At 44.1% G+C, this 25,742-nt stretch overlaps 2 protein-coding genes across 5 annotated transcripts in view; both read right to left on the bottom strand.

Moving 5' to 3' along the window:
* RBM47 (RNA binding motif protein 47) overlaps positions 1-19,323 on the bottom strand; it is a 206,901-nt gene extending 187,578 nt beyond the window's left edge. For 3 of the 4 annotated variants that reach the window (XM_023224487.2, XM_023224490.3, XM_023224489.2), the window contains exons 1-2: positions 19,210-19,323; positions 18,894-19,052 (exon numbers count right to left, since the gene is read on the bottom strand). The gene's annotated coding sequence lies outside the window, so the exon portion shown is untranslated. Of the gene's footprint in view, positions 1-17,843; positions 18,332-18,893; positions 19,053-19,209 lie in introns of those variants that run through there. The other variant, XM_023224488.3, reaches the window with a different exon arrangement.
* On the bottom strand, positions 10,469-12,251 carry LOC111550878 (60S ribosomal protein L4-like). Its single transcript, XM_026455811.1, is given in 3 exon segments — positions 10,469-10,654; positions 10,965-12,007; positions 12,010-12,251. Coding segments are annotated over 3 exon segments (1,335 nt in total). The 5' UTR covers positions 12,200-12,251; the 3' UTR covers positions 10,469-10,552.
* Positions 19,324-25,742: the final 6,419 nt, after the last annotated feature.

Here is a 25,742-nt window from a genome sequence, read left to right as displayed (position 1 = left end):
CCCCGGGGGGCGAAGCTTGCAGGTGCGGGGGCTCCGCCCCCTGCACCCCAGCCGGGGCAAAAAAAAAAAAATTCAAAAAAAAAAAAAAAAAAAAAAAAAAAAAAGCATACCAAAACTCTGGGGATATTTTAATGACATTAGTAGCCTCAAAAGAAAAATTCTTAGAATCTGAGAAGGAAACAGTGAAGTGGCTGAATTCATGACAAAAGGAAAAATAAACTATGAAATTAGGACTTTTCTAGCAGGCTGCTGTTAAAACACTTAACATTCCTAAGAACAGAGTTCAGTTCAACTTCTCACTGACCCTCTCCCCTAATACCTTCTTGGACCCTGAATCATCAGAAGAGAGATGAGTTTAACTCATTGGTGATAAAAAACTAAAGAAAGGAGTATCGTTCATGGTGCGTAAGACAGTAGTAACAGGCCAGGTATAGTAACTCATGCTTGTAATCCCAGCATTTTGGGAGGCCAACGCAGGAGGATTGCTTGACCAGCCTGGGCAACATAGTGAGATCCCATTTTTAAAAAAAAGAAAGAAAAAAGAACAGTAGTGACTGTGGAAAACACTCTAGAATGGGGTTTCTCAGCCTTAGCCCTATGGACACTTTGGGCTGGGTAATTCTTTGTTGTGAGTGGCTCCCCTGGGCACTGTAGGATATCCAGCAGTACCCCTGGCCTTTACCTACTAGACGCCAGAAGCTCCCAAGCCCCACCCCCACTACTGCCTCCCACATTGTGACAACCAAAAACATCTCCAGACATTACCAAATGTTCCTTGGAAGACAAAATCTAGAACCACCAGTCTGGAACCATCCTATCTACTAGCAATATTCACTATCTCAGAAGGGATCTGAGAGTTAAGAATCAAATCTGTAAGAACTTTGTAAGATTTGGAACAAGCCATCTAACCTAGAATTATTTCCTTCCTGCAACTTAAAGCCAAGTGACCATTCCCCATCCACTTCACCCCGATCCCTTCAGACATCCAATGAACCAGCAGCCTTTTACTGATTTGAACCATGAAAGTAAAAAGAATTAGAGAAAATGCAGCTGTGTAAAACATAAATCAAAGCTTAGTCCAAAATCTCCCCCCACCCCCTTCTATCTAATTGTAAAAGAAAGGAAGTGAAAGGCAATGAGGACAAGGGCTATGGCCAGGGTCAATTGTCCAAGGTGATATAAGCCAAGAACAGACCTTGTAGAAGACTGGGTCCTGGTCCAAAGACCTGGTTATTCCAAACCTGACCTCCTTTGGGAAGCTTTACAAGAGTCTTGGCCAGGTGCAGTGGCTCACACCTGTAATTCCAACACTCTGAGAGGCCAAGGGGGTAGGATCGCTTGAGCCCAGAAGTTTGAGACAAACCTGGGCAAAAGAATGAGACCCCCATCTCTACCAAAAAAAAAAAAAAATTAGCTGAGTATAGTGGCGCACACTTGTAGTCCCAGCTACTTAGGAGGCAAAGACGGAAACACCACTTGAGCCTAGAAGGTCAAGGCTGCAGTGAGCCTTGATCACACCACTGCACTCCAGCCTGGGCAACATGGTGAAAAGGACCCTGTCACACACACACACACGAGTCTCAATTCTGACCACCATTCACCTTGGGCAACTCACTAGATGGTGCCTCATTTCTACACCTGTCAAATGAGGATAATTGTAAAACCTACTTCTCACGGGTGGTTTTGTTGGTTAAATAAAATCATGGCCAGGTACAGTGACTCACACTTGTAATCCCAGCACTTTAGGAAGCTGAGGCAAGAGGATCACTTGAACACAGGAGGTTGAGGCTGCAGTGAGCTATGATCATACCACTGCACTCCAGTCTGGGCAACAGAGCAAAACCCTGTCTCAAAAAAAATAAAAATAAGAAACCATGCATGGCATACAGTGGGTGCTCAATAAATGTTAGTCATGGCTGGGTGGGCATGGTGGCTCACTTGAGCTCAAGAGTTCAAGACCAGCCTGGGCAACATGGTGAAACCTTGTCTCTACAAAATATACAAAATAAATTAGGCAGGCATGGTGGCGTGCACCTGTGGTCCCAGCTACTTAGGAGGCCAAGGTGGGAGAATCTCTTGAACCCAGGAGGTCAAGGCTGCAATGAGCTGAGATCACTCTACTGCACTCCAGCCTGGATGACAGAGTGAGACCCTAACTCAAAAAAAAAAAAAATCATTATCCACACAAAGCCTCTTTCGCTACATGACTGTTTCAGGTGCACCTTATACAGCTCCTCATCAAAGTTGCTTTCTTATTAAAAACAGAATTTAGCCAGATATGGTGGCTCACACCTATAATTCCAGCACTTTGGGAGGCCAAAGCAGGTGGATCACCTGAGGTCAGGAGTTCAAGACCAGCCTGGCTAACATGGTGAAACCCTGTCTCTACTAAAAATACAAAAATTAGCTGGGCATAATAGTGCAAGCCTGTAATCCCAGCTACTTGGGAGGCTGAGGCATGAAAATCACTTGAACCCAGGAGACAGAGATTGCAGTGAGCTGAGACCACACCACTGCACTCCAGCCTGGGCAAAAAAAGAGTGAGAGTCTGTCTCAAAATTAATTAACTAATTAATTGTGAAAACTTCAGGCGCTTCATATCCTTTTGGAAACTGAACCATCTTAGGCAAAACAAATAACCACACCATCTGTGGCTCAATTAAGCAATAATAAAAACAATTACACCTCATGGGTTCCACTGGTGTTGACATGACATTGGAGAATAAAATGCTACAGCCACTGACACTTTCTATAGCCATGGTTGCAAAACATTATCCATCATAGCCTCTTCTAACTCCATCCAATTCTAATGCTTTATGACTTTTTAAAACATCACTTCTTTGGTCATTGCTTGAGACCATTTTATTCCTATGAGTTTGCAAGTATATGCGCAATCATTTTTTTAGAATAATCTCTGCTTGGGAGGTTGCAGTGTGGTGCTAAAAACAAACAGATAAAGCTTCCACCACTATAAGCTCCAAAAGCCCTGTGTGGTGCTCACCCTCATATCCCGGCTCGCTTTAGGTACTAGAAACTCAAAAACTCAGTTTGCTAGAGATACAAATCAGCCTTTCATTATGTGGTTTAAAACGTGCCTGTATCAGCTTTCTAATTTCCACCTACATAATATGCAGAAGAAACACAGCAGACCCTTTTTACAAAGCTTACAAAAGTTACATAAGAAACAGACAAGAAATACATTTATGTGTTCTAATGGATCCATTTTTATAGTGTAAATATTTACAGTATGAATTTGTATGTCTCTCAGTGATTATAACTCACAAGGAAATCCACTGTTTCATCTTATGTTTTCTTTTTTTTTTTTTGAGACAGAGTCTCGCTCCATTGCCCAGGCTGGAGTGCAGTGGCGTGATCTCAGCTCACTGCCACCTCTGCCTCCCAGGTTCAAGCGATTCTCCTGCCTCAGCCTCCCAGGTAGCTGTGATTACAGGCACCCACCACCGTGGCGGGCTAATTTTTGTATTTTTTGTAGAGACAGGGTTTCACTATGTTGGCCAGGCTGGTCTCAAACTCCTGACCTCAAGTGATCCACCCGCCTCGGCCTCCCAAAGTGCTGGGATTACAGGTGTGAGCCACCATGCCCGGCCTCATCTCACATTTTCCTTTATCTTTCTCTTACTTGTTATGTGGGATGAATCTCTATTCACACAAATTTTTGTTTTCACTATTAAATATATATGGCATTTAAGGCCAGCCACAGTGGCTCACGCTTGTAATCCCAACACTTTAGGAGGCCGAGGCAGGCTGATCACAAGGTCAGGAGATCGAGACCATCCTGTCCCACATGGTGAAACCCCCTCTCTACTAAAAATACAAAAAAATTAGCTGGGGATGGTGGTGCATGCCTGTAGTCCCAGGTACTCAGGAGGCTGAGGCAGGAGAATCACTTGAATCCTGAGGGCAGAGGTTGCAGTGAGTCAAGATCACGCCACTGCACTCCAGTGTGGTGACAGAGTGAGACTCTGCCTCAAAATAAATAAATAAATAAATATGGCATTTAATATTATAAATTAAGTACATATACATGCTAAATATATTAAATATATTTCATGTTAATTATATATAAATATATACATGTACTTTAAATATATTTATATTAATGTGATTGCATATTAAATATATAATATAAATGTTAAAATTTTAGTAAATATATATGATTAATTTGAATTATAAGTTTGATGACTGAAACTATACTTAGGTCTTTTTTTCAATGTTTGTCCCCAACCCCATTTCCCCATTACAGTTTCCTATATACCCTAGATACTCAATTAGCATTATTTTGTCATTTGTGGTATGTAAGTAAAGATCACACACTTTATATTTGCCAATGTGGACATAAAGAGAAACACTGACATACAAAATGGTTGTCTAAAAGAATGTGAAGGGCCAGGCATGCTGGTTAACACCCGTAATCCCAGCACTTTGGGAGGCTGAGGCAAGCTGATTGCATGAGCCCAGGAGTTCGAGACCACCCTGGGCTACATTGTGAAACCCTGTCTCTACAAAAAATACAAAAAATTAGCCAAGCATGGTGATGCGCACCTGTAATCCCAGTTACTTGTGAGGCTGAGGTGGGAGGATCACCTGAGCCCAGGGAGGTCGAGGCTGCAGAGTGCCACGATTGTGCCACCACACTCCAGCCTAGGCAACAGAGCAAGAACCTCAAAAAAAAAGAAAAGAAAAAATGCTAGGCAGCCAGGCAAGGTGATGTGCCTGTAGTCCCAGTTACCCAGGAGGCTGAGGCAGGAAGATTGATTGCTTGAGCCCGAGTTGTTACAGTGAGCTATGATCATGCCACTGCACTCCAGTCTGGTGACAGAGTGGCACCTTGTCTCTAAAAATAAAATAAAATAATGCTTTTTCTAAAAATGAATGATAGGCACTAGAGGTGTCTCCTGTTTTTGCTAGAGGCACTGGATATAAGAGGGGAAACTTCCAGCCGAGCGTAGTGGCTCACGCCTGTAATCCCAGCACTTTGGGAGGCTGAGGTGGGCAGAGCACGAGGTCAGGAGTTTGAGACTAGCCTGACCAACATGGTGAAACCCCGTCTCTATGAAAATACAAAAATTAGCCAGGCATGGTGGCATGTGTCTGTAATCCCAGCTACTCGGGAGGCTGAGGCAGGAAAATTGCTTGAACCTGGGAGGTAGAGACTGCAGTGAGCCGAGATCGAGCCACTGCACTCCAGCCTAGGCAATAGAGTGAGACTCCGTCTCAAAAAAAAAAAAAAAAGGGAAACTTCCAGCATCTCCTTGGGATGTTTGAATCTCAGTAAACACACCCAAAATTGAGCTCCTGATCTCCTCTACCTGCCTCAAACTTGTTCTTCCCTAGTCTCTGCCATCACAGCCAGCAACACAGATCAGAACCCCTCATCCTCAGTCTTCCCTCCAGGCCATCACCACATCTTGCGATTTCTGCTGGCCACTGCCAGCCTCAGACTCAGGCCTGATTTCACAGAAGAAATCCCATGTAGGCCACTGGCTCTCCCCACCATCAACGCCACTCCCAAAAATCAACTCCTGGTCAGGCACAATGGCTCACACCTGTAATATCAACATTCTGGGAGGCCAAGATGGATGCATTGCCTGAGCCCAGAAATTCAAGACCAGCCTGGGTAAAATAGTGAGACCCTGTCTCTACAAAAAAATCAAAGAATTAGCTTAGTGTGATCACGTGCCTGTAGTCCCAGCTACTTGGGAGGCTGAGGCAGAAGGATCACTGGAGCCCAAGAGTTTAAGACTGCAGTGAGTCATGATCACACCATTGCGCTCCAGCCTGGGTCAGGGTTATCTTTTAAGAAGCCGTCTTTAACTGCTTTCTCTTAGGCCTGGATTAACAAAATGCAAATTCTTTTCCATGATGTTTAGTGACCCACATGCTCTGAGTCTCAGTAATCCCCATAACCCTACCTTGTGCCCATCTCCTCCTTGCTGGGCACCTTGCACTGTTGCAAGGTCGGCCTTCTTTAAGTCCCTCAACATGCCAAGCGTTCCCAGCCTTAGGACCTTCATGAACGCTACTCCATCTAGCAAAGATGGACATCTCCCTGCTCATCAAATAACTTCAGCCCCACCTCCCTGGAGGAGCCTTCTCTGATGACCTCACTTATGGGATTTCCACCCACTATTGTGTAGTACCTGCGGGTTCCTGGTTCCTTCAGGGCACTAAATCTCACCTCCCACCCACAAAGAAAGTCCCAGAGGATGGAGAATCTTTATTCACCACTGAGTACTTAGTATCCAGTGTCCAGCACATAGCAGCTGCTCAAGCAGCAGTTAAGTCTGTATCTAGGCCAAGCACGGTGGCTCACGCCTGTAATCCCAACATTTTGGGAGGCTGAGGCGGCGGATCACTTGAGGTCAGGAGTTTGAGTCCTGCCTGGCCAACACAGTGAAACCCAGTCTCTACCAAAAATACTAAAATTTGCCAGGCCTGGTGGTGCATGCCTGTAATCCAGCTACTCAGGAGGCTGAGGCAGGAGAATTGCTTGAACCTGAGAGGCAGAGGTTGCAGTGAGCTGAGATCACACCATTGCACCCCAGCCTGGGTGACAGAGTGAGATTCAGTGTCAAAAAAAAAAAGAAAAGAAAAGAAAAACTCTGGGCCGGGTACAGTGGCTCACACCTGTAATCTCAGCACTTTGGGAGGCTGAGGCGGGCGGATCACCAGGTCAGGAGTTTGAGACCAGACTGGCCAACACAGTGAAACCCCGTCTCTACTAAAAATACAAAAATTAGCCAGGTGTGGTGGCACGAGTAGTTGCAGCTACTCGGGAGGCTGAGGCAGGAGAATCACTTGAACCTGGGAGGCAGACGTTGCAGTGATCTGAGATCGTGCCATTACACTCCAACCTGGGTGACGGTGAGACTCCATCTCAAAAAAAAAAATTCTGGGCTGAGCACAGCGGCTCACGCCTGTAATCCTAGCACTTTAGGAGATCAAGGCAGGTGGATCACAAGGTTGGGAGTTCAAGACCAGCCTGGCCAACATGGTGAAACCCATCTCTACTGAAAATACAAAAATTAGCTAGGTGTGGTGGCGGGCGCCTGTAATCCCAGCTAGTCGGGAGGCTGAGGCAGGAGAATGGCTTGAACCTGGGAGGCGGAGGTTGCAGTGAGCCGAGATTGTGCCACTGCACTCCAGCCTGGGCAATATGAGCAAGACTCCGTCTCAAAAGAAAAAGTCCTATATTTAGGAAAGAAAATAAGTCCTTTCAATATGTCTAGTTTAAATCATTTAATTCATACTTACTGGTTCTATATTTTGGTAAATAATTACCACCAGCTGCCTCTGCATAGTATATTAACAAAGACAAGTCTAATTTAACATTTATATGCTATTCATTTTTTCTTTTCTTTTAAAAACATTTTTTTAATAGAGAAGGGGTTTCGCCAAATTGCCCAGGCTGGTTTTTAACTCCTGGGCTCAAGCAATCCACCCACCTCGGTCTCCCAAAGTGCTGGGATTACAGGCATGAGCCACTGTGCCTGGCCCCCCATTCATTTCTAATGTCCCATTCAGTACATGTGATAAGAAATAAGATGATTTGCAGAAAGAATTTTGAACATTAGCTCTTTATTAGCCATATAATTTGTGTGTGTACTTTTTGCACTCCTCAACAAATTGTGATGATGTCTTCCAAATCAATTTAGAAGGAAAAAAAAATCCAAATAATTCTAAATCAGCCACAAACCATGATTGACAACAGTCATAAATAACTACATCCAGGCTCTTCATCTACTCTCAGCAGACTTTATGTACTATTGCCTTTTTTTACTTTAAAGAACCTTCCTGGAGTCTGTACTACCTTCATGATGGTTTCTAGGGTCCCCAAGCCTAGTAGCCACAGGATTCTACCAGCAACTGAGGAAGCCCTTTTCAGTGAATTATGGATCTAAACAAGGCAAATGAACACAGAGAGGGAACTGTGCCTCCCAAGGCCAAGAAAAGCAACTTTGCCAAACCTAGATAATTGTCCAAAGGAGAAAACGAAGCCAGGGCTAGCAAACAAACATGACAGATCAGAGAATTGTTTTGCCATTTGGTAAAAGGCAAGATCAAGTATTTGTATAAAGGTTCTGGGGAAAAATTAAAGACTCAAACAATGACTCTAGCACTTCCATTTCATGCCAGGTCAAGACAAAAATACCTAATTGAGCTCTACAACCAAGAACAATCTAAATGGAATTCTGTAGCAGCAACTGACACTTGTGAAAACCTCAAAGGTGAAAAGAGGTATTTAAGACAATTTGTCTTGACAGTTACTCTCAGAACAATCATTAATTATAATCAAATGACAATAGAAAAGGTGATAAACAATATAGTAACATAAGTCAGTCAAGTATCTGTAGGGCATGCAATTCAGGAAACAGGTTCAAAACAGAGGGCTATACATTTAGATGTAAATCATAAAAAGATTGCCAAAGAGGAGGCTTTGATTTGGAAACAGGGAAGCTCTGAAACGGGGAAGTGCTGAAATGATTGCAACATCCCCACATTTGGCCCTGCCTTGCACGTTACTTAGTCATCAGCCTCTATCAAGGACTTGTGGTGGCAGAGAAAATAAACCACAGAAAACATGGCAGCCTCCTAGGAGAGGTCTGGGAGAAAACCCATGCTCATTCAGAAAGGTATGTTCGTGGTTGTATTTCGAGTAAAACGCTTTCAGTCACGCTTGAAATGTATAAAAGCCTGTGTGTCTTATTCATTTATTCAACAAATATTTATGGAGCACCTACTCTGTGGCAGACGCTCCTCTAATGTGCTTTGGATACATCAATGAATGAAGTAGACATTCTAGTCAGGGAGAGACAGACAATAGGTCATACAATTACATAGCATGCTACAAAGTGATAAATACCAGAGAAAGAGCAGGGTAGCGACACGGAGGATGAGGTAGGAAGGAGGAATGGCTGTTTTAACCAGGAAGAGGCAGAGCAAAGACTTGAAGGAGGCGAAGGAGTGAAGCATGGATATGTCTGTGGATGATGGTTCAGGCATCAGGGGCAACCAGTACAAAGGCCCTGTGGTATGAATGTGCTGGGCACACCCCATCAAGAAAATGAGTGTGGTTAAAGCAGAGGGAGTAAGGATGTGTGTGGTAGCAGGTGAGGTTAAAGAGGTGATGGGGCTTAGAAATAAAGTCACTCACTGGCTTTTGAGTGAGATAGAAAGGCTCTAGAAAGTTTTCAGCAGGGGACTGATACGATATGACTTCTGTTTTAAAAGAGTCACTCTGGCCAGGTGCGGTGGCTCACGCCTGCAAACCCAGCACTTTGGAAGGCCAAGGTAGGCAGATCGCTTGAGGCCAGGAGTTCGAGACCAGCCTAGCCAACATGGTGAAACTCCATGTCTACTAAAAATACAAAAATTAGCCAGGCATGGTGGTGCACATCTGTAATCCTAGCTACTCAGGAGGCTGAGGCAGGGGAATCACTGGAGCCCAGAAGGCAGAGGTTGCAGTAAGCTGAGATCGTGCCACTGCACTCTAGCCTGGGTGAGAGTGAGACTCCGTCTCAAAAAAAAAAAAAAAGTCACTCTGGATACTAGGTCAAGAAAGGAGTTTGTGGGGAGAGCAGTGAGGACAAAGGTGGAAGCAGGGGAGCAGATAAGCAGATTCTGCAGATGCATCCACGCTTCTGACACTAGCTCTAGCCAATGGAGAAAGGGCAAGACCTTTTATACATGACTAGGGTGTATGAGAACATGGGTGTTACCATTTAATTTCAGGGTCTGTGTGCCTCCTGCAGTTCCCACCAGAGAAGTGACTCCTAGGTTTCACACTGGGCTTGTCCGTATCATATGAGCTGGCAGTTTCTGTTTACTCATTGGCAAATACCTTGAGGTAGATCCTGGAGCCCACAATGTGGAGCAAAAAGCAAAGGAGGTCCCTGAGCCAAACTACTGTTTGCACCAAATGGGAAGGGCTAACTTGTTATTGGATTTCTCTTTGCTCTGCAAATAGGATTTCACTAGAGGCAATTCTTTCAATACTTCTTCAGCCACCTGTTCTTCCTCATCTTTTCCTTAACTAAGAGTACACCGTCTGCCCACCAGAAAAGCCACACTGCTGTGACTCATTGATATTCACCTGATACTGCCCTTTCACTCTTGGATCTCTTGGCTGACTCTCCGTAATTTTTAGAGGTGAGGTCTCACTATGTTACCCAGGCTGGAGTGCAGTGGCTAGTCACGGGGCAATCATAACATACTAAAAGCCTTGAGCTCCTGTCAACCATCGATGTTCCTGCCTCAGCCTCCCAAGTAGCTGGGACCACAGGCATGAACCACCACGCTCAGCTCTTCACTCTCCTAATTTTGAGAAAATGTACTTTTTTCCTTCTAATAATGACCTAATAAGTTTTTTTCTAATTATGAAAAAATGCACTTTTTTCCTCCTCATCATCGCTTATTGGCAACTCTCAGACTTTTTTTTTTTTTTCTCCTCACTGCCTGTATGATCAGGTCTTTATTCAAAAGAAGCTGTCCAAAATAATTTGACCTTTATGGAATAATCAAATTTAAGAGTTTATGCAGCAGGTTTATTTTCCTCTGGAGTAGGTTTCTTTTCTGCAGGCTTCTTTTCAGGGGCTGGTTTCTTGGTAGATGCTGCCTTTTTTCCCACCAGAGGCTTCTTCTGCTTCTTTTTTTTTTTTTTTTTTTTTTTTCTGAGACGGAGTCTCGCTCTGTCACCCAGGCTGGGGTGCAGTGGCCGAATCTCAGCTCACTGCAAGCTCCGCCTCCCAGGTTCGCGCCATTCTCCTGCCTCAGCCTCCCGAGTAGCTGGGACTACAGGCGCCCGCCACCTCGCCCCGGCTAATTTTTTGTATTTTTAGTAGAGACGGGGTTTCACCGTGTTAGCCAGGATGGTCTCGATCTCCTGACCTCGTGATTCGCCCGTCTCAGCCTCCCAAAGTGCTGGGATTACAGGCTTGAGCCACCGCGCCCGGCTTCTTCTGCTTCTTAACACCAACAGCAGCCTTCTTTCCTTTCTTACCTTCCACAGGCTTCTTGCCTGCAACTGCCACCTTCTCATCTGATTTGGCTTCTAGTGCTGCTGCTGCAGCAGCTGCCTTATCCACCCAGAGCTTGTGATTCCTGACCTGGCCAAGAATGGTGTTCCAGCGCATGGTCTTTGCATATGGGTTTAGCTTCAACATGATTCTCAGGTTTTTCAGTGGGTTCTTCTTTAGGACTCTGCAATGAATCTTCTTGCGTGGTGCTCCCAGGGCTCTTTGGATCTCTGGGCTTTTCAAGATTCTGCTAAGATCTGTATTAATCATCTTGTGCATGGGAAGATTGTAGTTAATCTTGAGGGAAGCGGCTTTACGCCAAGTGCCATACAATTCATCTAACTTCCGGAAAGTACTTTCAGTCCAAATGCAGAAACGTCCCACATGCCCACCAGGAGGAAGCTTCAAAATGTTCAGTTTGCTTACATTAAGCAGAGTAATTCCAGGGATGTTTCTGAAGGCCTTGATGATACCATTATCCTCATTATAGATGATGCACGGCCCCCTGCGCTGGATACGGCAACAGTTTCTCGTTTTGCCTTTGCCAGCTCTCATTCCCTGAGAGGCATAGACCTTTTTGATATCATTCCAGGCTTCAAGTTTCTTACGAAGCAAAACAGCTTCCTTGGTCTTCTTGTAGCCTTCAACTTTATCTTCAACTACCAAAGGAAGTTCAGGAACTTCCTCAACACGATGACCTTTAGACATGACCAGTGCTGGCAGGGCTGAGGCAGCCAGAGCAGAACGGACAGCATATCGTTTTTGGGTTGTGTTCCCTCTACGATGCCAGCAGTGCCAGGTTTTGGTTGCTGCAAACATTTGGCCTCCACGACACATGTTTCCAAAAGCACCCTGGCCAGAGCGGTGAGTCCCACTACCTTGAACTGTGGGAATTTGAGCCACAGCTCTGCCAGTACCCCAAGACTCAGCACTGGTCTGATGACCTGCTAATTCACTGACAGTGTAGGGCTGTTGTTTTTGCGCAAGTTGGTGTGAACAAAGTTCACAATATCTGGTTGAATAGGACCCTTGAATACAGCAGGCAAAGTGACATTTTTGCCAGATGACTCCCCCTTTTCGGAGTACACCGGTATCAGTGGGCGAGCACACGCCATGGCCGAGAGAGGAGACAGCCACGCTCCTCTCAGCCCAGCTGCTGCCATAGGAAAAGCCTCTCAGCCTTTTAACGGATATTAAATAGCAGAAAAAGAGGTATAAAGTTGTTTGCTTGTTTGTTTGTTTGTTTTTAGATGGAGTCTTGCTCTGTCGCCCAGGCTGGAGTGCAGTGATGCAATCTTGGCTCACTGTTACCTCCACCTCCTGGTCTCAAGGGATCCTCCCACCTCAACCTCCTGGGTAGCTAGGATTACAGGCGTGCACCACCACGCCTGGCTAATTTTTGTATTTTTTGTAGAGATAGGGTTTTGCCATGTTGCCCAGGTTGTTCTCAAACTCCTAGGCTCAAGTGATCCACAGGCCTTGGTCTCCAAAAGTGCTGGGATTACGGATGTGAGTGACCAAGCCTGGCCCAGATTAATTTATTTAATCCTTGTAATAACCCTGTAAGGTAGGCATTTTACAGTTGTGGAAACTGAGTCACAAGGTTTTCTTTTTTAGTTAGCCTGCCTAAAGTCACATGTAAGTGGCAGAACTAAGATTGGAACCAAGGCAGTCTATGCTCCTAGTCACTCTGCTATGGAGTGTGAATTTAGTATGAATAGCCATCCTTTCCCCAAAATCTGCATCTTTAGCTGAATCCCTTTTTTTTCTCTTTTTTTCTCTCCATGTGACCAAAACCTTTGCTGATTACCCTGATAACAAACTAGCCCACAGAGCTGAGCTCTCCTCCACGCCAGCATGCTGCAGTCTTTTACAATCTAACTAAATTCTAAGGTTAAGCCACAACCACCTCACTCTTCCCTGGACAAGTCTAAAATAGTAAAATCATCCTCATGGAGAAATAGATCATAGATACTAACTGGTAGAACATAAAACAAAAACAGAAAACCACAAAAACATTAGGCCATTGCATTTTCTGTTAATAAAAAGTTGCAGTGCCCCATTGAGTTTTCTGTGTCACCAAACCCTCCCAGTTGTAGTTACACAAAGGCAACTTTGTCTTGAGAAGGCTACTGGGAAGATGGGCCTAATCTTGGCAAGGGCTTGGTGTACCGAGAACCATGTTATTATTTTTAAAACTAAATGACAACACACAAAAAGAAATATTATTTAAGCCACCTTTTCTTTTTTCTTTTCTTTTTTTTTTAGATGGAGTCTTGCTCTTGTTGCCCAGGCTGGAGTGCAGTGGCGCAATCTCGGCTCACTGCAACCTCCGCCTCCCAGGTTCAAGCAATTCTCCTGCCTCAGCCTCCCAAGTAGCTGGGACTACAGGCACCTGCCACTATGCCCGGCTAATTTTTGTATTTTCAATAGAGACAGGGTTTCACCCTATTGGACAGGCTGGTGTTGAACTCCTGACCTTGTGATCCACCCACCTTGCCCTCTCAAAGTGCTGGGATTACAGATACGAGCCACCGTGCCCAGCCTAAGCCATCTTTTCAAAAGTCACAGTGCTATTATCTTCACCAACGTAGAACCCTAGTTTTTGAAACATGAATGGTTTACCTGTGCTTACAAGGTTCAAATACATATTTTCAGAATAGGAATTAAATTGATCTAAGAGAAATAACACCTGAAAAAACCCTGTCCATTCTGTACTTCTATACTTTTTCTTTTTCTTGGGGCATGTGAAATGCTTTACAAACATGATAGAGCCAGGTCTCAGTACTCTGAAAGGTAGATACTTTTTATTATAATTTTAATACGCTGGCATTTCCTTGGTCAGGTACAGGCATCCTGTTCCTGTTTCAGCTGCACAATGCCCTGCATTCATTGTACACTCACCCACTGCCCATTGGTACATATACTTAACTCTTGCTCACCCACATGTGGATTATCCATAGCGTCTGGAAACAGGTTGCCTTCCACCCCACTTGGTGGGTACTCAAGGCAAAACTGACAATTCATCGATGCAAGGCACAGTCAGGAGGCCAAAGCTGTCAGCAACTCCCCTTTCATTCAACGTACACCCACCAGGAACCCACTATGGTCTCTGTGCAGGGCCACCATGTTCATGAGAACCACAAACATATAGTATCCCCAAAGACAAATATCGTGATTTGAGGAGACTGGATGTTGTTTCCTTGATTAATGTGGTTGACTGTAATCTATAAATAAAGCATACATTTTTCAGAACCAGAAATCTCCTGAGACCAAAACATTGATATTTTCCTAAAACACCAAGGGTTTTCAGGGTTACACTAGCACTCTGTTTTCTCTTGATGTCATCTCCCTGAAACCGCCTTCAGAAAAGCAGAGATTGTGCTTTTGACTTCTAAAATGACTCCACTCTAAAAGCTTTGATAGGGTGTACCAAAAGAGCTACTATAGTCACAATCACTTCTATGTGATCAGCTTATTTATGTATTTTATTTTACAAACACATAAACCATATGCATCTAGACACACCCACAAATCGTTTTTGACAAAAACTAAGTTCCTATGATAACAAAAATGGAAGATTCACAACGACAAAAAGACTTCTCCTATTAAATATGTAAGTTACTTAAACCGAGCTGTAATTCTTTTTTTTTTTTCAGATGTCCTTAAACCACACAGAAAGTAGAGGAAAGGCAGAGAGTGGGAGTATGGTTGAAGGGTTTGTGCCTTTTGTAATCAGTTTACTTTTGGTTGTACCAAGAGATGATATCTTGAATTCATTCCAACTAGTGTCTATTGCAGCACACTAGGAACATTTGAATTACAAAAGGGAGGAGGAGCTTCCACTTCCCACAGTTGCTAGTTTACCTGCAATCCTTTGAGGGCATTGGTAATCTCCATGTGAGCTTTCTGGTAAATTCCACACTAGGACCACATTCAGAACTTACCTGTTTCTTGGCCATTTATTCCTCTAGACACTCTCTCCCTTTCCACTTTCACTGGAAAATGAAAGTTTTTCTCCCCCACACCTTTTTCAGAGCAAAAGATACCAGATCCTTAAAAGAAGGTGGTCACTGACTTCAAGGGGAGGAGATCGCCCTCCCCAATGTATCCCCTGATACAGACGCTGATAGAATAGACGGGGAAGCAACTATGAGAGAAACAGAAACAATCAAAACTCCAGCTCAGACGATCTTAGGAGTTTTACTGACAGGATGATTCAGGACCACACACAAAAATGGCAGGGTGCCATTTCCATTTCCCTGAATCTCTCCTGCATAAGATGGAAACAACAACTTGAGGTGGCAACTGAGCGATTAGTTACTGATCACTTCTATGACAATTCTCTGGAGGCTCCAAAGGCCTCCTATCTTAAAACCCAAGTCATCTCTGCATTGCTATTATTGAAAATCTTTATCCAGTTGCTCTTTGAAGCCATTACTTGGAGCAGTAATGTTGGGACTAACACATACCTTTTATGATATTAAAATCAGCATCATCATTAAGACACAGAGACTGTTCCCAAGAGGGAAAGAAAATATATCTCCTAATCAGGCCAGTAGCTGAAACACTGCAATACAACCTTTAGCTTGGAATCACTGTGACAAGCACTTAAAGCTGCATTTAATGTCTTCATTGTAACTTCATAAAAGTTTGGCACACAAATTCTACCTTCATTCTAAACATACCCTTTTTCCTAAGTCTCATGAATCCCAAACTTAAACCCTCTTCAGAGTAAGTTATTTCTCCCCGGAATAATGTATCTTCTGGGATAACCTAATCACAGTTTCCCTTGAGCCTGGGTCCAATTTTAAGAAAATCTTCCACCTTCATCCTTGTATCCACTCCCCTGACCTTTTCTGATAAATCAGGAGACTTAAGATGTGGAGGTGGAAACTTACTGAAATAGCCAAATGCTTTTCTATAGCAATGAAAGCTCAGTCATTTGGGACATGATTTAATCTTGAGCTTCAGAGCAGAATTTGAAAAGCAAATTAAATCCTTTTGTAAGAAAATAATTTCACTTACTTTAACCCAATCTTTTAAAAAAAATCATTAGGTAGAACAGTAAACCAAATAGTCTAATATGAATGTTCTTACCATGTGAGGAAAAAAAATATGAGTAGTCTTTAACACTGGTTAGAGCAAGTGTACAGAACATGTGTCCAGAAGCATGTAGTTCCCTTGCTTTCTGTCTTTATTTCATCCTCCGTATCACCACTGCTTTGGGCAGAATTCTTTCAAAATTTAGTTTAAAGCAGCACAGTGGGGGAATCAAAAATAAACATGTTGACTATTAAAAATACAGAGATTGGTACAAAAAAAAATGATGATGATGAATTCTCAATCCTACAAACTTCTGTAAACGCAAAAACCAAGAGGAAGATAATAAATCTTTAATAATTGATAGATATTCAGAATATCTTGATCTAATTAATTTAAGCATGGCCTACCTAGCCAGGTAAAGGACGGCAGAGCTAGGCTTATTTCTTCATTTGACACATACTGAAAGTTAATCATGAAGCTAGGTGCTTGGGAAATTTCTGAGATCCCATTCTTTCAGTGTGCAGTAATTGAGTCAAAGAGGCCAACAGTGTGTATATCAGAACAAGATGAAGGGTAAAGCAGACCAGAAAAAAATACTAAAACCCAAACCATCTCTTCCTTTCTTTTTTGCCTTCTGTTTTCCTTTCAGACTGGGTTGATTTTAGTTCCCTCCAAGACTTCAAGTCAGCAATCTGACAAAGATCATTGTTTAAATGAATAGCAACACAAACTCCCACAAAGTGATCTCTTCTTATCCTCTAGGTTGAGTACTTTGGTTTATCTAGAGGTTGTGTGTTATACCGCTGACCACCTTTCACCTTTTAGAATCGGCACCTGCAATTCTCCAATGCTCTGGATCTAATTGCCAACCTTTCGAGCTCAAAACTTCGGCAACCCCTTCATGTTGGGTTGTCAACCCTTTGCTTTCCCTCCCCTGAGAAATTTATATGACCTTGCCTTAAAACTTTGAAAGAACACATTTTTTAATCTATATTCCTGCTAAAGAAAACAGTGAGTCATTAAAATACCACCAGAAAAAAAAAAAGGTTTGATTTTTAGTTCAGATCGGTAATGGCCTGTAAGTACCTTGGTGGTATCTTCCTATCACTTACGTCTTGGGACAGTACCCAGGAGTGGCTGAACTTTTACCTAATTAAAAAATGAGTCATTTATTTGAAAAGTTCCACTTCCATTTATTTTATCTGATTTCTTAAATATCCGGTCAACTGCTAATTTGTCAGATGTCATAATTCGTCAGCCCTACCCTTTTCTACAGGTTGAATTTTTAATTTGAAACAACTACACCTCCACCGAGTGTTACTTTCAGAGGTAAATTACTGCAGGAAGACCCCCCTCTGCCTTGGTTAGCACTTAAATGAGATGCCTCCTGTCCAGGATGCTTCCTCAATCTCACTGTAATAATCTGAGTCTAAAGTCACCTGTGCTTCTGGGCGGTCCAATCATGTATTTTCAAGGGTGAAAAAAAAATCAGTTTCTTTTATGGAAAAAGATTCATCACTACAGGAAACACGATGGGGCTGACTGTATGATTATCTGCCTTCCCAGAAGCTGACCCTTTTCAAACCTTTTTATAAACACTTTATTTCCCACTAAATATACCAAGAGACAGAAGGTGAGTGATAGCATGAGGGATAAGGGCTAAAAAGAGAGGAAAAAGAAAAAAATATATACTTCAAAAATTGGGACCCCAATGTAAGATTAAGGGGCAATAGTTAGAAGGAATACCAAAAAACACCTTACCTTTCCTTGTTAAGTTTTTGGAGCCGCCCACTTCAGAAATTAACACCATTCACAGCCCAGGAGCAACTTAACACAGCTAGGAAGTCACCTACAACATCTTCTCGTCCGCCTTCTTTTTAATGTAAAACCAAAATAAGGAGTGTCCAGCGACTCCCTACCGCGCCGCTTAAAGCAACAGAGCGTTTTAGGCTTAACTCCCAGGCTCTGGGAATTCCAGTGGGTCAGAATTGCTTAACCTTGGAGACCTGCAGAGAGAAAGTCTCCAGGAGGACCGCTCCCCAACCCTGGTTTCTCTCTATCCCAAGCTGCACATTCCACAGTGGAAAGCGGCAGCGGCGACCCGAAGGCAGCGAAGTTCTCTCGAGCTCAGCTCCGGAGGCCGGGAGCGCGCGGCGGTTCCACCCGCAGAGCGGCTCCGGGTCCCGGCTGCGTGGGGCGCTGCGCACCGGAGCGCTCAGCGTCTGGTCTGCGGGCCCTTCCCGGTTCCCTCCCTCTCTCCTCCCGCCGCCCGCCCCCTGCCGAGGCCATCCGCCTCACAGTAGCAAGGTTGTGTCTCGTCTACTCCCTTCCCTTAAACTCACCAAACCAGATTTTTACTCCCAACACCGGCAACTTCCCGTAAATCTGCCCTGAAATTTTATCCTGCTCGCTGAGCCTCCCTGGCTAAAGGCCAGTGCCACATTCCTCTTGTTTTTAGGAGCGCAGATACCTTTGCTGAAGGTTCAAAGAAAATCGGCCTTGATGGCAGAGACTGGGGGACTTGACCAGACGGACTTCTCTCCCCGCCCCAAAAGTCACATGCCTTTCAGACACCCAGAAGTGGCACCTGCTCCACCTGGGGGCATCTGTCCCAGTCAGACGCTCGGCCCCCTTTGGGCTATTGGAGAAACCCAGCCAGAACCACGCTGGAGGAATTAGGAACCTGCTGTTGAATTTCAAACCGATCGGAACCGCCCCGTTCCCCTTCTTCCCCCCATAAAGAAGTCGCTGGACGAGGTGGGATCTCCGCGACCCCCGCGTGCCCTAGGAGAGCTCCCGGGGCGTCCTTACCTGGGGCCGAACATGGCTTGGCCGCACGCAGGCAGGAGCGTCACGCGGACGGGGCCCTGACCTTTGCCGGGGCCTTCGCAGCAGGGCCTGGGGCCTGGGCGCTGCTCGTTTAGAAGTGGCTCATTTTAATGCGCTCTGACCTAGAGTTACGAAGGGTTTCTAGAAAGGGAACAAAAAAACATTGCATTTAGAAACAGCAGCCAAGCTCCCGCTTCACCTTGCCTGCTCTCTGGGGAGTTGGCTCGAACCCCCACCCCATCCCAATCACCAAGAAACCCAGATGTCCGCAATCCGCGCCCCACCCCCTTCGCCTTACCTGTTTATACAAGAGTTAAGGAGCCTCCCGCATTTCAGTGGAGCACTAAGCCTGTTTGTAGGCGCGGAATGGGCCAACAGGAATCTAATTCTGTGACTAAACAAACGAGAAGAGGAAGCAGGCACCACCAGGAACCTAAAACAGAGTTGTGATTTCGGGTTGCAGTGTCATTCAGCTGAGGGGAAAAAAAAATACCGGGCTACTTTAGTGAAAGAATGTTCTAAAAATGATTCTTTGCTGGTTGAGTTAACACATGCAAAGAGCTTAGAACGGTGCCTGGCACATAGTGTTAGCTGCCGTTATTGTTGTTATTCTTATTATTATTTACATTATGGCTTTTTTCTGAAGAAGGGGCGTGTGGTCAGAGTTAGACATGGGCTGTAGCCCCAGCACTGCCACTCACTATCTGTGAGGCCATGAGCAAAATATTTAATCTCTCCCAGCCTCAGTTTCTGGAAGATTCTAACGATGGGATTTTTACAAACAGTTTACATTCATTGTTGACAGTCTTGAATACAATGGGAAATAAAGTCCCTGTAAAGGGTAGCCAACTGAATTTCATCTCACTTAAAAGTTACAAGATTGACAAGAGAAATGGAGATTAATTTGCCTGCATTCCATGAAGCTCACTAATAGGAAGGAAACTCAGGACCCAGCAATCATCCATCTGCTGTGCTAAATTCTCATTTGTATTTTAGCACTTGACCTGGTGTCTAACCCTGGGAGAGTTACTTATCCCAGACTGGGCCGGACAAATAATGACCCTTGCCGTTTGAAAAGCAGTATGAAAGAGAGGGAAATGATTTTGAAACTCCTCATAAATATTAAAAAGTGATTATTGAAGGCTAAAATGTTATCAATGCCTCCACCCTTTATCCTCCATTTAACTTCACATTTAAAGAAAGAAATGGCAGGGCACGGTGGCTCAAGCCTGTAATCCCAGCACTTTGGGAGGCCGAGACAGGTGGATCATGAGGTCAGGAGATCGAGACCATCCTGACTAACACGGTGAAACCCCGTCTCTACTAAAAAATACAAAAAACTAGCCGGGCGAGGTGGTGGGCGCCTATAGTCCCAGCTACTGGGAGGCTGAGCCAGGAGAATGGTGAACCCGGGAGGCGGAGCTTGCAGTGAGCTGAGATCTGGCCACTGCACTCCAGCCTGGGCGACAGAGCAAGACTCCCTCTCAAAAAAAAAAAAAAAGAAAAAGAAATCATAATCCCTTTCCATTAATGAGGCCCTTTCTACTTTATGGAGCACTTTCACCCTTCTTACCTTATCTGATCCTTATAAAATGATCCTATGAGCTATTTTGTCCTCATTTTACAGATGAAGACACTGAAATCACACGGGTTAAGTATAAGTCCAAGGACTGGGCGGTGAGGCCGGGACTGGTTTTCAGTTCTACTTTTTTTTTTTTAAGTTGAAAAATCAAACTGGATTTCATTAATATATATATAAATAACCCTCATTTTTCTTTATTTCATCAGTAATGGAAAGTTAAGTGAAAATTAATTAAAAAGTAGTAGCCCTAAGAGAGCGAAACAAAGGCTGAAAGGGAATCAAGAAAACCATAAATTTAAAAGCAGCATTTGCCACCTTTGGGAAAAAGAATTCCTTAAAACCAGCAAAGAATTCTGGAACATTTTAAATCCTTCTGATCGTTTATCTTCTCTTGAGGCAAAATTTAACCCAGACAAATTCAACATTTCCTGCATTTTAGGTTCATTCCTTGTCAATACCAGCCAGCATGTACTGTGAACAGCAGGCAGTGGGAACTCTCTTAGCAAAGTTCCCTCACCAGACCTAAAGGTTGACACTGCCAGGCACAAACTATGGCTCCACCCCCTTAAGACAACTGAAAAACCCAGCTCCATATTAGCCTGAAGTTTTCTTTTCTTTTCCAGAAGTATCTGGATTATGGCCTTAAAAAAGGCTTACCATCACAGACTGTCCAAGCTGAAGGATTCCAGAGAGGACATTCTCGCTGGGCACGGTGGCTCATGTCTGTAATCCCAGCACTTTGGGAGGCCAAGGCAGGCAGATTACCTGAGGTCAGGAGTTCCAGATGAGCCTGACCAACGTGGTGAAACCCCATCTCTACTAAAAATACAAAAATTGGCCGGGCGTGGTGGTGGGCACCTGTAGTCCCAGCCACTCGGGAGGCTGAGGCAGGAGAATGGCTTCAACCCGGGAGGTGTAGGTTGCAGGGAGCCGAGATTGCACCACTGCACTCCAGCCTGGGTAACAGAGTGAGACTTTGACTCAAATAAATAAATAAATAAAATAATAAAAATAAAAGGAATTTGAAAGTGTGGAGATCAGTGACTCCAGGTGAACCGGAAGTGGAGTCAGGGAAAACTCCTGCTTGAGGAGGCTCAGGTTCCACTTTCAGGAAGTGAGTCCTCATCTCAGAGAGGGTCAGTTACCCTTTCTCAGATGTTGCCTGCTCCTTCTTCAGTTTTGCTCACTGACACCTGTGAAGTGGGTATATCCTTTCTTCTTTTTTTTTTTGAACCCCATATCTACTGGAGAAATGGGTATAATTCTTTTTCCTATTTCTCACTGCCCTCCCCAGGATCATGACAAAAATAAAATAGATTTTTCTAAGTGGCAGGCTATAGCAAAACAAACGTGAACTTCCATTATTTCTTTTTTCTGGCTAACCTTGGCGCCTGTTTTATTATTATTATAATTATTTTAATTCTTAAGCCCACTCCATTTTCCTGGGGCATTTTAGTTTTCCAGACCCTTGTCTTTTACTTTCTGTTTTCTTCTTTTCCTTCTGCCTATGAGGCAATGTTCCGGTGTGAGTGCAAACAGCATGAAAATTAGTTTCCAATAGATTTGAGTTTGAATCTCAATTTTTCCTCTGAGCTATGTGATGTTGGACAAATTGCTTAATCACTTTGAGTTTTAGTGTCTTCATTTATAAATTAATAACACCTATCTTTCTGGATTTCTTTCTTTTTTTGAGACAGAGTCTCACTCTGTTGCCCAGGCTGGAGTGCAATGGTGCGATCTTGGCTCACTGCAACCTCTGCCTCCCAGGTTCAAATGATTCTCCTGCCTCAGCCTCCCGAGTAGTTGGGATTACAGGCACGCACCACCACAGCCAGCTAAGTTTTTTTTTTAGTTTTTCTTTGTTTATTAGTAGAGACGGGGTTTCACCATGTTGGTCAGGCTAGTCTCAAACTCCTGACCTCGTGATCCACCTGCCTCGGCCTCCCAAAGTGCTGGGATTACAGACGTGAGCCACTGCACCCGGTCTTCTTCTTTTTTTTTTTTTTTGAGATGGAATCTCACTCTTGTTGCCCAGGCTGGAGTGCAATGGCACGATTTTGGCTCACTGAAACCTCAGCCTTCCAGGTTTAAGCAATTCTAGCAAGTAGTGGGGATTACAGGCATGCACCACCATGCCCAGCTAGTTTTGTATTTTCAGTAGAGATGGAGTCTCACCATGTTGGCCAGACTGGTTTTGAACCCCTGACTTCAGGTGATCCACCTGCCTCAGCCTCCCAAAGTGCTGGGATTACAGGCATGAGCCACTGCACCTGGCCATCTCTCTGGATTTCTACAAGAGTTAAATGAGAGCTAAAATCTCAGCATGGTCCCTGGCACATAGAAGTTACTGAAGAAATGGTGTTTCCTTTTGAATCTGGAAAGAAACCTCCTCCACAGCTCACAAAGAATTGTCTTTCCCATGCTTAAGTCTTAGATCAAATAATGCTATCTAAGACACCCTCATCAAGAGAGGTAAGCCACAATAAAAAAATAACCAGTCATGTTCATACCATTTCCACTCATGAGCATAGCATGTACATAGCATTCCCAATGGTAGATTTATTATCACCTTTAATTGTCACAACTGTGAGAGTTAAATATAGATAAGGCAGGGCCAGGTGCAGTGGCTCATGCCTTGTAATCCCAGCACTTTGGGAGGCCAAGGCAGGTGGATCACCTGAGGTCAGAAGTTCAACACCAGGCTGGTCAACATGGTGAAACCCTGTCTCTACTAAATATACAAAAATTAGCCGGGTGTAGTGGTGGGCACCTGTAATCCCAGCTACTCGGGAGGCTGAGACAGGAGAATCGCTTGAACCCTGGAGGTGGAGGTTGCAGTGAGCCAAGATTGCATCATTGCACTTCAGCCTGGGCAACAAGAGCGATCAGATTAGGAAAGTAAGGTTCTCAGTAATTGCTAGTAAGTTGCAGAGCCAAGTTTTATTTTGTTTGTTTGTTTGTTTTTACTGCTTTTCACTATTCCACACTACTGAAATTATAGAGATGGGATCTCATCATGTTGTCCAGGCTGGTTACAAACTCCTGGGCTCAAGTGGTCTGGCTGCCTTGGCTTCCCAAAGTGCTAGAATTCCAGGCGTGAGCTACCGCACCCGGCCTGAACCTAAGCTTTCTATCGTGGCTGGTGATTATTTCTCTCAACAGGTATTATTCAGAAAAGAAATCTCTTTTTTTTTTTAGCGGTAGTCTTGCTCTGTCGCCCAGGCTGGAGTGCAGTGGTGTAATCTCGGCTCACTGCAACCTCTGCCTCCCAGATTCAAGAGATTCTCCTGCCTCAGCCTCCCAAGTAACTGGGATTACAGACATGAGCCACCATGCTCAGCTAATTTTTGTATTTTTTAGTAGAGATGGGGTTTCACCATGTTGGCCAGGCTGGTCTTGAACTCCAGACCTCGTGACCCACCCGCCTCGGCCTCCCAAAGTGCTGGGATTGCAGGCATGAGCCACCGTGCCTGGCCAAGAAATCCTGTTTTAATCCAGAACGTGCAGCTTGACCAGAGAGACCTCTCATCCCCACAGTTTCTAAAGCCTCCACTTTCCCATCGGGTGGCCACACCCATAGAAACTTTTTCTAAAACATATTTTTGTTTTCAGCTTTAATATTAAACTCCCACTAAGTCTAATATGTGCAAATTTAAGACGTTTTATTCCAGGGCACTCTTGAACCCAAAGGATTTAGCCCAGGGGCTACCCCTAGAATGCAGTAGACAGCCCATAGGATGAGGGAGAGCCATTCAGAACTCGTTTTGAAGGGAGTTTGGGCCGTCAGTTTCCATGCCACACCGTAGGAGGGCCCCTGACTGAATTTTAAAAATGTACTGAGTTCACAGAAAAGGGAATTAAGTGTAGCAGGGGTTCACTTCGAACATTAATCTCAGAAGCCAAATCCTTCATTTTGAGAAAGGCCTTCAATGCAAGGAGTCCCTTGACCTTCGTTCTTGCACAAATAGCTCTGCCAAAGCCTGTCCCGCTGAGATGGAGGGAGCACTAACGTAAATTATAGGCTCTTAAAGGCCTGCTCAAGACCACGGAATGATTTTGTTATGGCAACAAAGGCTGTTAATTCCTCTGTATCCCTTTAAGACTTACTCCCTACCAGAGACGATCTGCAGATTTCTTTCTATTTTATAACGGAAAACAGCCCCACCTAAGAAGCTCAATCATTCAGCAATAACTTATCAGAAAAGATTGCCAACATAAAATTGCTAACATTTATTAAGTGCTTACTGAGTATTTGCCAGATACTACGCCATACACTTTACATGTATTAACTATGTAATCCTCACAACAAACCCATGAGCTAGAGACTGTTGTTACGCTCATTTTATACAGAAAGAGACCAAGTAAATGACATTACTGAGTTCCCAGGACTAGAAGGTGGCAGAGTTGGGGTTTAACCCAGGCATTCTGGCTCATGAACCTGCAATCCTAACCATGGCCTCCATGGCCTCACAAACAATTCCATATATGTCTATGATTGTGTTACAAATGTTGTGTGTATTCTAGTAGTGGTATCACTAGTATCACTAGTGTCAAGAATGGTGTCTGGAACATAATGGGTACTTAATAAGTGTCCCTTGAATGAATGAGTGAAAGTGGATGTACATTTAAATGTTATGATCTCAATATTGAGAGGTGTGTGTCAAGAAAGGGTCTAGCTCTTCTAGGATGTGAGGGTTAGGAACACATTTGAGAATGATTGAAAGTGTGTTTTCAAAACTATGGTTAATCCAGGCACCGTGTCATGCAGCTATAGTCTCAGCTACTCAGGAGGCTAAGGTGGGAGGATCGCTTGAACCGAGCAGTTCAAGTCTAGCCTGGGCAACATAATGAGAAACCATCTCTAAAAATGTATGTGTGTTGGGACGGGGAGGGTTAAGGTTTTAATTTGAAATATACTGCAGGGGATGATGATTTTATAGGACAGAATTAATTGCAGATGTGGCCAAATTTACTGACTACAAAATCTACATCAAAATAACGTGAACATTCTTGCCTCTGCTTCTATTATTTTTCTGCTTGGAATACCTTTGTGTCCACCATGTATCCATCACCTGTATACACTTAGTCCTCCAGAATACAATCTGGGCTGGGTGCGGTGGCTCACTCCTGTAATCCCACCACTCTGAGAGGCCGAGGCAGGCAGATCACTTGAGGTCAGGAGTTTGAGACCAGCCTGGCCAACATGGTGAAATCCTGTCTCTATTAAAAAATACAAAAATTAGCTGGGC

This window comes from Piliocolobus tephrosceles, chromosome 3 (assembly GCF_002776525.5).
Source record: "Piliocolobus tephrosceles isolate RC106 chromosome 3, ASM277652v3, whole genome shotgun sequence".
NCBI classification, from domain to species: Eukaryota; Metazoa; Chordata; class Mammalia; order Primates; family Cercopithecidae; genus Piliocolobus; species Piliocolobus tephrosceles.
This window is presented reverse-complemented; position numbering and strand designations above follow the sequence as displayed.